Source organism: Lolium perenne, chromosome 5 (assembly GCF_019359855.2).
Source record: "Lolium perenne isolate Kyuss_39 chromosome 5, Kyuss_2.0, whole genome shotgun sequence".
Classification (NCBI taxonomy): Eukaryota; Viridiplantae; Streptophyta; class Magnoliopsida; order Poales; family Poaceae; genus Lolium; species Lolium perenne.
Window position 1 is genome coordinate 120,443,843 of NC_067248.2, and position 12,250 is coordinate 120,456,092.

The 12,250-nt window shown below is 41.0% G+C and overlaps 1 protein-coding gene across 2 annotated transcripts; it reads right to left on the reverse strand.

Annotated features, from left to right (window-relative positions):
- Positions 1-595: 595 nt before the first annotated feature.
- On the reverse strand, positions 596-6,883 carry LOC127299752 (protein FAR1-RELATED SEQUENCE 5). 2 transcript variants are annotated; one of them, XM_051329797.2, is made up of 5 exons: positions 6,436-6,883; positions 3,532-5,706; positions 3,317-3,447; positions 3,136-3,222; positions 596-961 (listed from the first exon to the last, which is right to left on the reverse strand). In XM_051329797.2, exons 2-5 carry the CDS (start codon positions 5,702-5,704, stop codon positions 884-886), a joined length of 2,469 nt encoding a protein of 822 aa, XP_051185757.1. In that variant the 5' UTR covers positions 5,705-5,706; positions 6,436-6,883; the 3' UTR covers positions 596-883. The 2 variants fall into 2 exon arrangements, with proteins under 2 accessions (XP_051185757.1, XP_051185758.1); XM_051329798.2 differs by having other exon boundaries at positions 596-971.
- Between the last annotated feature and the right edge of the window lie 5,367 nt (positions 6,884-12,250).

Sequence of the window (12,250 nt, forward strand, 5' to 3'; positions counted from 1 at the left end):
GAAATATTTGCGTTGCAATATACTCCCTCCATTCTTAAATATAAGCCATAGAGTTTTTTGAGAAAAAATCAAGAATAAAACGTTTATTGTGTTGCCCCAATCGCATGGACAATATTTTTAGGAATTTGATTAGGTTTCCTTATCTTGTGCAAAGCCCTCTATTAGCTTACCTCAATTGCATTGGGTTAATCCTAGCCAATCTGCAATTTTCTCTAAATATGTGTTCTTTAATTTTGGTGCCAAAATTATATGGCTTATATGTTTTTTTGTTAGTAATATATTATCATTTTATAAAACGAAGGGAGAACAGTACTTTAGTTGGGTAATCCTATTTTTTTGTAATTCTAAACATATTTTGCGCATAGATATGTCCAAATCTATGACAAGAATTATGAAACGAAGGGAGAACAGTACTTTGGTTGGATAATTTTAGACAAAATGGTGGTGGAAACCGTGCAGTTTTTGGCAGCAGGAAAAAAAACAGCTCAAAAAGTTCGAACAACACTTAAAACAGATTCCATGGTTAGGCCAGTCAAACCGTGCAGTTTTTTCTATAACCAGTCACAAAAGGCCAAACTAGAACAAAGCAATTGCATTAGAGATGATTAGGAAATTTCCATTAAATCCTTAACAATTTGCAAAGTTAACAAATTCCATGGTTTTTTCTCCAGGTTCTGTGAATAGCTACTTTTACCTGCAGGTACAGAAAACAACACTTATACAGTCGAATCTTCTAGTGCACAGTACTTCCATTCCATACAACAGTTGAATAACAAATCACATCAGGTACATCAATTAGCAGATGCATACAAACATGGAACTACAGCTAGGTGTCAATACACCATGCACATACACCGGTTAAAGAAATATTAGCTTGCGATATTCACACATCAATGGTACTGCATTCTTCAGAAATTACTTCCGTCGCCAAATGTCGATGGAGGATGTTCTGCGCCGTATGCTGAAAAATCCTGTCACGGTTTATGAATATGATACGCTAAACATCGTACAAATGGAGAAGCACGCATAAGACATGGATAAAGACCCCCATTAAAGAAACATGGATACATAAATGCAGTATGACTTCTTAGTAAACTGACGCAATTTAAATCCCATGACACTTGTGAAAGGGTTTAGACTTAGTCGGACCAAAACCAAGTACTTGTGATGCAAATTTAGTGGTGTTTGGTAGACGGAGATGTTAGTTTAGAAAGACAAACAGTGCCTAAGAGGGACACCTTCCGATACTTAGGAGTTAGGATCAATGCTGCAAAGCAATGGTGATATCGATGAGGATGTTTGCCACAAGATCAAGGCATGATGGATGAAGTGGCGCAGGAAGGTCCCACAAAAGCTAAAATGTAAGTTATACAGGACGGCAATCAGACCGGTGATGCTATACGGAGCAGAATATTGGTCCACTAAAAGACATGTTAGCGTATGTTACGGTGATGCTATTAGAATAAGTGTTGCGGAGATCCGCATGTTACGGTGGATGTGTGGCCATACAAAAAAAATCAGATTAGGAACGAGGTAATACGTGATAGGCTAGAGGTGGCACCGATCGACGAGAAGCTAATCCAACACCGACTAAGGTGGTATGGTCATATCAAACGAAGGCCTCCAGAAACACCAATATGGAGAATACAAGCAGGGGCAGAGGACGGCCAAAGATGACATGGACGGAGGCGGTAAAAAGAGACTTGATGGACTGGAATGTCCCTAAAGATCTGGCTCTTGATAGGATCGCATGAAAACCAGCAATCCATGTGTCGGAATCTTAGTTTACTTTTTCTTTTTTCTCTCTCTATATTTTGGTTTCCTCATGTTTCTGTTGGGTTTTATATCTAGCCTACCCAACTTGCTTGGGAAAAAGGCTTCGATGTTGTTGCTGTTGGCACTTATGAAGGGGCAATAAAATTGCTAACCAAAAAAATAACAGTTGCTACGAGTGCTGTAAAATTTTCAGGACCACATCGGGAAGAGAGAATTATGGCAGCCTCCTTGATTTCTCTCCGTTTTGTGTTTTTCTAACACTTATGCTATATCGGCTTCTAAATTTTACTTGTGTGTGTGCCCTACTTCTTTGATTTCCGCCCTTTTCATCCGTCTTCTCTTCAATCTGCATGATGATACTTAAATGCAGCATGGATAATGGCTGGGGCCAGGAGAGTGGTACATGGGAGCTAGCCATCAGAAATACCAAAACACTACCGAGTGACTGTATGTTACCTACTGGCGGTCCAATATACTAGTGATTAATACTACATCATTTCATGAATAATGTTGCGACACCAGTACATAAAGCACTGGATAGTATTTGTATTCTAATGTTATAATTTTGTGTTAGGACAAGCTACACATGCTGCGCATTTGAAAGTCAGTCCCCCAATTAGATGCAAGGAAAGAATAAGATGTCGTCTTTGAAAAAAGCAAGGATCTCTAGTAACGAAATGTTGGTACCTTACAGCGACATCAATAATAGGCTACTAGCCATCATAGTATATCCAAAATTTGTTTTTCCGCAAGCTTCACCACCCATATCAATGAAGAAGATATGGGATATGTTTTCGAAGTTAACACATTTCACTACGGAGGAAATCTGTCCAAACCAGCGAATCTGGTGGATCTTGAAGGCACACATCAAGTATGTAATCGCCTCAATGACTGTTGCATGTATGCAGCTGTGTTCCCATTTTCGGGTTGGAGGGATTTTTTGTTTTTGACAACTCGGGTTGGAGGGATTTGGTTAAAGGAAATAAGCACACATTCTTCCAACAGAGAGGTATAACCAGGCGTTGACCAAGTTAATTTGTATTGATTAAATTGCACCATGGGTTTTTAAGTAGGCCCCTAAATTCAGAAGTGGTTTTTAAGTCCTCAACTCATATTGAATGGTTTAACCAGATGCCGAAGTGGTTTCACCGGTTTTGGACATTATTAAACGAGGACCTACTAGCTTTTGAGTTAAGGACTTGCTTTAAAAATGCAAGTTGATGGACCAGCATGCAATTTAATCATTTGTATCCCAGTAGGCATGTTATGCAGCTTCCTAAATTGTATCTACCTCTTAACACATGTTACCCTCAATTAAGATAAGGTCTAGATTCTGGAGTAGGAAGTTCAACAACACACCTGTGGTGCTGGTGCACACTGAGGCACGGACTGCATATCTGTATCCCCCTGAATCTGACTTGTTGAAACACCAGCAGTCGAATATTCCTAGAATGGATATAAGTTGCACCAATTTTTCATCACATATCTAAATAGATAATACTCAAGAATAAAGCACAAGATTCAATGATAGGACTTCTACCTGGTAGAAGAAAGGTCTACCAGTAGATGAGTTTGTTGCAATATCTTCTGTTGCGAAATATTCATTTTGATTTGGCTGCTCAACAAAAACTGACTCAGCTGGCTGAGGCAAAACCGCTTGTTTAACATTTCCTACAGAACAACATAGTGATTTATTTAAGACAGTGCTGCTCGACTGCACATACAACAATTAATGCAAAGTAAAAGAGGAATTACTTGAACTTTTATCTTGCTTAGATGATTTTTTCTTTCTCTTCTCAGCCTTACTTCCATCTTTGTCCTTTCCCGAGGGATGTATATGCATCCTTTTCAGTTCGCATACATTTTCTAATGATTTTTCTCCATTTTCAAGCACGTCAAGAATAAGTTTTCTTGTATCCTGATGACCTTTGCTCTTCATCAACAGATCATAAACAAACAGCATAGCTCTGTTACGATATGCAAGTGCAGCCTCTGCGCAATCTTGTTCCGGAAACTCGTCGCATGGAAATAAATAAGTTCCTTTCCTAGCATATTTTGTCCACCGCTTTAAAACATATCTTTCTGGAATTTTATCAAGATTCTTGAGACCAAGTGCATTCAGTGCATGTGAACAGAGTATGCCCATCGTCTCAAATCTTTTGCAACTACAGTTCAATTCCATGGTAGAGGTGTCAAGGAAAACTAACCAAACTTTTGGGGCATTCTGCAGAATAAACTCAAACCTATACAGTGTTTCACTGCATTGCATTTCCTGATATGAAGTCCCTCTGCATCCCTCTATAAACTCTGTTTCAAGAGACTTGTAGACTTTATGTGTGTAAACCTCGGCAGCTTGTTGCAAAATACTGTTATGCTTAACTGTGCACTCTGGGGAAATCTGGTTGCATTGAATATCCTCTACAGATTCATTTGTACGCCAACTCCCAACCAGTTTATCAAACTCAAGAACAAAATTAGCGGGTGAAACTGACTCATCATCAATGCTGCTCAGCACATTGTGTGAACTCAAATTCCGATCCAGTGATTGAATACCACCATCAAATGCATCCTTGTGAAGAGCTGTGCACCATTTATGCCTCTGCTCAAATAGATCTGTGAGCCACTGGTGATCCTCCAAATTATACTCATGAAGCATAATTGCCCATGCTTCCTCAAACTCTGCTTCTGACTCACAGTCTTTCATGCACCTCATGAACATGCTATGAAAAGTTCCAGAAGCATTTAGAGTATCGGAATGGGACTGTAGGTTCTTTTCGATATGCCATTGACAAAGACAATGATGTGTCTCCGGGAGAACAACTTCAATTGCCTTTGATATAGTGTCATTTTGATCAGTAAAGATTGTTTTAGGTGGACAACCGCCCATTGAGTCCAAGAATGATTTAAGTAACCATTCATAGGACGTCAACGACTCATCTAACATAAATGCACAGCCAAACATAACATTTTGCATGTGGTGGTTAACACCAACAAATGGGGCACATATCATATTGTACTTGTTGGTACGATATGCTGTGTCAAATACCACAACATCCCCAAAACAGTCATAGTCAACACGGCTTCTACCGTCCCTCCAGAAAAAATTAATCATTTGGCCTTCTTGGTCTACTTGCACATCCCAATAGAACATACCTGGTTCAATTGTTCTGCGCTTCAGATAACCTACAAGTCCCTCAGCGTCCTCTGGTTCAAGCAATGTGCAACTTTGGATGCTGACCTGACTGTGGCATTCCGTACCATCATCATTGACATGCAAACTGTCATGCATGGCTTGAATTTCAGCATTCACCATTGCATTCAGTGCACCGGGTTTTGGAACTGAAAGGGTCCTCACTGATCTCAGTAAGTGTATCTCTTCAGGCGGAACCAACTCATGATTATGCTCGGGAATTATCTGAATAACTCGCCACTGACCCTCGGAATCAACTCTAAAACGGACCATCGCTTTGCAGTTAGTTCTGGTCTCTGGTTTATTAAAGTTTGCCTCGGTAAGCTGCTCATCATCCTTTAAACCTTCCTTTGAGCAGTAATAGTCTTTTGTACGAATAACTTTGGTCCCTGTAAAGTAGTACTGCTTTCCCTTTCGCACACTAAAACCCATGCTGTGCCCATAGTCACAGTACAGCCTGTAAGCTTGTTCCTCACTGTAAGCAACTCTCATACGCAATTCTTCAGTAAAGTCCTCACGGCTTGGTACAGCAGAATTATTTTCGCGGTCTTCATCATTTCTCACAGAATGTTCCTCATTTCCCTGTTCTTGGCTGTCAAAAGCCACTTGGCCCCCATTTTCAGCATCAAAGATGATTGGCACATCTTCGTTCTCCTGAGCTTCATGCTCATCCCCTCCAACATTCTCCAGACAGATCGCATCTGCATCAATCTCAATGGGGATGCTAGTACCTTCCATTTCTGCAAAATTCACCACAAACGGCAACATGTTGGTCCACATATCAAGCAAAATGTGTTACCGATAAAGTCAACCATGTGATACAGCATATTTAAAGATGCGATAAACGTAAATAAGAACGAGATACTGTGGTACAAGAGTACGGCTAAGTTTTGATTCATTACAGCGAGTTAAAGAATGCCTTTTGGAAGGTGAACTGTAAAGCCCAAGTGTTATATACCGGGGTGCGAGTAAACTAACCCATACAGTTATCCAAGCTGCTGACACCACATGATGCACAGTACTTAAGACATAACATGTCACATAGGGTGCCTCCTAGGGTTGCAAGCGGACGTCCCGCAAAAGCCCGCGAAAGCATGGGCTAGTTCAAACTAAACTAACTCGCTAAAACATGCTATAATAACTAACCTAATACATTTTGACTAAGAAGCGGGGCAGGTTGGGCGCCACTCTGCATCCCTACCTATAATAGTGGTGGAGTCAGGATTGTAGCAAGCCCCAGTCCAAAAACTAACCGCAATTTTTTTCTTCTAAACAAACTGTTATAATTGCACATAAAATTTGGTACAATATAGCAAAGCCGAACAATATATACTCAAATCCACTCCTAACGCTCCAAGACCATAGATGAGGAGACTAAAAACTAGAAATAATTGTTCCTAAATCATCTCTTCATCTTCTGTTCCTAAAACATAAAGTCAATTACAAACGGTTAAAACATAGCAACATACCACAATCGCTCGAACAGGCAGGAGTTGTTCATCCCCTGTTCCTAAAACAGGGAATCACCTAGTTGAGAGGAGTAGCAGCCGAGCCGGAGAGCAGTAGGCCGGAGTTCCGCAGCTGGACTAGCGAAGACAGGGGCTGAGGGCAGAGGGAGGACGAGGCAGTGCCGCAGAAATCGGGCGCCGGCGCGGCTTCGGCCGACGGTAGCGGGCGCAGAGGAGCCGGCGAGGGCAAGAGGAGACGGCCCAGCCCGGGAGGGCGCCGGGCGCAGGACGGGGGCGGGCAAGAGGAGGCGCCGCGGCCGCCCCGTATGCAGGAAGGGGGCGGGCTCCGGCGGCAAGGCGGCCTGCCGGCGTGACCTGGGGCGCGGCGGCGCGCTCTTGCGCAGCGACGAAGCGAGCGAGCGAGGGGACGGGACAGGACACGCCAGCGTGCGAGAGGTCGGAAGGTCAGAAGCTGCTATACACCGCTCGCTGCGGTGCGGAACAGACGTGCCGCCTGATGCTGGCGGAAGATGGGCCGGCCCATTTCGTTTCCCCTCGTTTATTCCTGGGCTGGTAGTACGTAGGCTTTCCATGATACACTCTTATTTTCGGTTTTCCACAAATGTAGCGTGGTTTTCCGTATGGTTTTTAATATGTTTGAAATATGTCTAAATTTTTTTCGATTTTTTTAAATATAATTTTTTTACAAATCAGAACGAATTTATAATCTGAAGAATTTCAAAATTCAAGTTTTTTTTCGAAATCTGAACTTTTTCAAAATAAGGAGCTTGTTAAAAAACACTAAACATTTTCAAACTTTGAACATTTCCAAATGGAAAATCAGAAAAAATTTATAATCTGAAGAATTATAAAAATTCATTTTCTAAAACCTGAACTTTTCCAAAATCAAAACATTTATTTTTTTAAAAAAAATAAACTTTATAAAATGTGATTTTAAAAAACTGAACTTTTTAAAAAACTAAAATCTTCAAATTTGAATCATTTTTAAAAATCTGAATATTTTTAAAATCTAAACATTTTTCAAAAAAGGGTGAAAAAGGAAAGAAGGAAAACCAGAAGCGATCCACCTGACAAAAAACCAGCAACACCATCACAACAAAAGATGGCTATTGACGCAACCATACAAGAGAACTCGTCATCAGGTTGATTCAAAAAACGGCTGCAATCCGAGCAAAGGAAAATCCAGGTAATACCCGCTCGAATCCGGTACGAAACAGTGACGCGATTTCATAAGTGGGGCATGCCCATTAGAGCGATCCAAGGCTTAAAGGGGTATGTCGTGAAGGATAGGTGGCGGTGTATAGGAATTATCGAAACGAGGGTTTCTCGTTAGGTCAACCATGAGCTTCCAACATGAAGAAAAGCTACTCATGATGAAACTGTTCAATCTCCCGCTCGTACTGCTCAGTCGATATCCTGCACTCACTCTGAACTACTCTAGAGCAAAGAAGATGAAGATAGGGCGGGTTAAACCAAAGGAAAAATTTGTGAAACTAAATGTGGATGCAGGGTTTAGTGTTGATGCTGGCTCTGGAAGTACTGGTGCAATTATTCGTGATGATACTGGGGGTTTCCTAGCGGCGAGTTGTTGTGGCATCCCTTTTATATCTGATCCATCTTCTGCTAAAGCTAGAGCGCTTCGGGATGGACTGATCCTTGCTGGCCAGATAGGATGCAACAGGTTAGAGGTGAATTCCGACTGCATGTATGTTATTGATGTTATGAATCAAGGCGGGAATTCGTTTGGTCCAGCTGCAGCGATTTACGAGGAGTGTTCGATGCTTTGTCATAGTTTTACAGAGGCTGTGTTCTCTCATTGTCCTAGAGAAGCCAATATGGTAGCACATGCTTTAGCTAGATACCCAGAGGGACCAGAGTCAATTGTCTGGTTTGATGATCCCCTGATTTCATTTTTAGTGTGCTGGCCAATGATGTAACTGTTATGTGACTCAGACAGCAAGTTTCGTACGCACTCTTTTCCTTACCAGGGTATCGAAGGGGACTGGAAGGTTTTTAATGAGACAGCTTGCTTGTCTTATATATATAATGTTTTGTTTCAAAAAAAAAACATGAGCTTCTAACAAAGAGTTGGATCTGACCTGGGTTTCATCCCGGGCCGCACCCCAGGCTATGGCCCTTTTGCCCTGGACCTTGCTCCGCCTAAAATATAAGATATTTCGGACTGAAATTATATGATCGAAGTAGATGAAATATTATATGATACTAGCAGATTGTCCGTGCTTCGCTACGGAACTATATTTTTAATGCTATGAAAGTAATTTAACATATCAATTTTTGAAATATTATCATAATTTCTCGCGAGTGCACATGCTCAATTAAAGATGCCTGCGAATAGATGGTATTTTCCTATCAAGTGTAACGTGGTGACAAACACATAATAATGAAGCCACTATTTCAAAAGTTGACTCACACTATTTTCTTTCAAATTTGCAGATGCTAATGCTTTTGTGCTATATGCAACCTTATTTGTCCTTCTTTTGTAGAGATTTATTCATGGTGAGGACATGTATATTTGTTCAGTGACTGTAGGAACCCCTCCACCTCCGGTCTACATGGAAGTAAAAAAAAAAATCCTCTTTAATGGAGCTTTTGTAAAAAACATCCTCTTTAATGGAGCTTTTGTTTTTTTCTATAGGTAGCACCAAAAATTAGCTAAAGCTGAGTCCTATCTGCCTCTAAAATTATCACACACATGAAAACAAGCATTAAGGGGGGCGTTTGGTTCCCAGCCAGAGATTGCCTAAGCCAAGATTTGGCTCGCCACACCACCTTTGGCCAGCGTTTGGTTAACTTGCAAAACTTGGCTCACCAGAGTCAGGAAGTCCCTTTGCCACACTTTCCATCAGCGAAACCTTGGCGGTCTTTTTACCCGCCAGAACTTGCCACAGTATCCTTGCCACATTTGATTAACCAACCAATCAAGCTTACCTCGCCACAAAATTTGGCAAGCCACATGTGTGGCAAACGCCAATTTTTGGCTTGGCAATCTCTGGCTGTGAACCAAACACCCTCTAAATTTCTTCATGGGCTTGGTCGGGACCCCAACAGTAGGCAAGCCTTCAAAATGCAAAATAATGAAGCGGGAAGATGAACGAATCAGTATGTCGTGAATTAAATTTCTTCCTCTCGAACACTAATAAAACTGAAGGACCTCAGCCTAGATAAAAATACTACTACATCTAAAGATACAGGTTCTGTGTAGGAGCTTCAAAGCTAGCATGTCGCCTTAACCTGATGAATGACTGATGCTGAATTACTAATGCTTGGCTGAAAACTTGACTGCTGAACACGCTGGGCAGCTGATACATTTGGCTTGCCAAAATATCCCGAGTCGCTGCTGCCTGTGCTAGAGTGACAAGCTCGAATAGCAGGCAGGCTATCGCTAGTGGCCACTGCATCCGGACGCTGGACGCGCACGCTTGCTCCCCAATCCGCCGCGCTGGACAGTGGGAAGGCGGCCCTCCTCGCGAGTGCTGGTCCTCCGCGCTAGATGCTGTTGGGGTTGCCTCCGGTGACACGCCGAGCAGCACCCCCCCCCCCCCCCCCCCCCCGGTGACATATGCCGAACCAAACCTCCGACAATGAACGCCGGACGGAGGGAGACGAACTCCATATTTGCGGCGACATACGCCTCGGCGACGAACGCCTTGCCGCGCGAACGGCTTCTCCTTCTACTCACTCTCAAAGCTGGACACATACCCCTTAGGGCATGTACAGCGCGGGACTCTAGTGAGGCGCTTAAGTGATTAAAAATAAACATCACAAATCCATGGCAAAAAATAGCGCGTTATTCCAACGCTAATAGCACGCTATAGCATATCTGGAGAGCCGACGCTACGCTATTTCGACGCTATAGCGCGCTATTCGCGCGCAATCGATCGCTGGAGCGATCACTTTCCTTGGCGCGGTAGCGCTCGCGCCATGCGCGAATTCAATTCCTTTTTTATCTTCTAGTGTTTAATTACGTTCACATGTAGCTTTGTGTTCACAGTAACAGTTTACGTTCCCACTTGCAAGTTGCATACAACCAAGAGCGTTCACACTACATGCATGCATAAAGTATCTCATATGTTTGCATTTAATGAGCCAACTTTTCAGCACGAGGCTAGCTCTCACAAGTTACTGCATGCATGCACAGAGCATCTCGCTCTTTTTTTCAGCACGACGCATACTTTCAATTCTCTTTATTTGCAATTCCCTTTTGACAATTCTCTTTTTTTGCAATTCCCTTTATGTTGTTATTTCGTACGGTAATTCATATTTTTTTGGATTAATTTTTTTAATTCCCTTTTTCGGGCCAGTGGCTTTTAAGGGGGAAAATAACGGGTGGAAAGATCCACTTGCAACTCAAATGAACTACCACTTGCTACTCAAATTAAGTACTGTTTTTAAGTTGTAAGCTAACAAAACTTGCTAAAATTTCTAAATGAAATTTACTTTTTAGGGTTGCTAGGTATTTATATTTACCGTTGATAAATAACGGGGCACCGGGTTGATAACTTGTAAACAACAAAGAGTCGCTACATATTTTAAATTAAATAAAAAAATTAGGGTTGATATTTATTTATATTTACCATTGATAAATAGCGGGTCGCCGGGTTGATTGCTTGTAAACTAAAAGAGAGTCGCTAAAATATTCTAAATGAAAAACTTTTTAGGGTTATTATTTATTTATTTTTACAGTTGATAAATAACGAGGCACCAGGTTGATAGCTTGTAAAATAAAAAAATGTTCGCTAAAATATTCTAAATGAAATACTTTTTAGGGTTGGTAGTTTTTTATAATTACCATTGATAAATAACGGAGCACCGGGTTGATAACTTGTAAACTAAAAAAAAAGAGTCGCCAAAATATTCGAAATGAAGTTAGATTTTTAGGGTTGGTAGTTATTATTTTTACTGTTGATAAATAACATGACAACGGATTGATAGCTTCTAAACTAAAAAAATATTCGCTAAAATGTTTAAAATAAAATTAACTTTGGGGTTGATAATTTTATACATTTACCGTTGATCACTCAAGTACGGAGGGGTTGATTATTCAAAACAGAGAGGCTTGATAACTTTTAGCCCGAAAAAAGTTTCTCGAAACATATCAACAAGAGTGCTAGTTTTGAAGATCTCGTCGAGACGAATTTATTGGTGAAAGCGAATCTTAATTTGTAGTTGTCATTTGAAAGTTAAAACGTTTTGAATTTTCAAATTTGGAAAAGATTCCGCTGACATCAGCAGATTCGTCTTTTTGTGCATGCATGCAGAACTTTCACTCAATATCCTGCACCAGGTTGATAATTTTATACATTAACCGTTGATCACTCAAGTACGAAGGGGTTGATTATTCAAATAGAGAGGCTTGATAACTTTTAGCCAGAAAAAAAGTTTCTCGAAACATATTAACATGGGTGCTAGTTTTGAAGATCTCGTCGAGACGGATTTATTGGTGAAAGCGGATCTTAATTTGGAGTTGTCGTTTGAAAGTTAAAACGTTTTGAATTTTGAAATTTGGAAAAGATTCCACTGACATCAGCAGATTCGTCTATTTGTGCTTGCATGTAGAACTTTCCCTCAATACCCTGCACCAGGTTGGTAATTTTATACATTTCCCGTTGATCACTCAAGTACGGAGGGGTTGATTATTCAAATAAAGAGGCATGATAACTTTTAGCCAGAAAAAAAATTTCTCGAAACATATTAACATGGGTGCTAGTTTTGAAGATCTCGTCGAGATAAATTTATTGGTGAAAGCGGATCTTAATTTGGAGTTGTCGTTTGAAAGTTAAAACGTTTTGAATTT

Bases quoted from the DNA above. Each gene is read 5' to 3' on its own strand.
- LOC127299752 (XM_051329797.2), bottom strand. From the start codon at position 5,704: ATGGAAGGTACTAGCATCCCCATTGAGATTGATGCAGATGCGATCTGT. The intron at 3,448-3,531 runs GTAATTCCTCTT...GTTGTTCTGTAG, and splicing joins TAAGCAAGATAAAAGTTCAA to GAAATGTTAAACAAGCGGTT. The intron at 3,223-3,316 runs GTAGAAGTCCTA...TATCCATTCTAG, and splicing joins GTAGACCTTTCTTCTACCAG to GAATATTCGACTGCTGGTGT.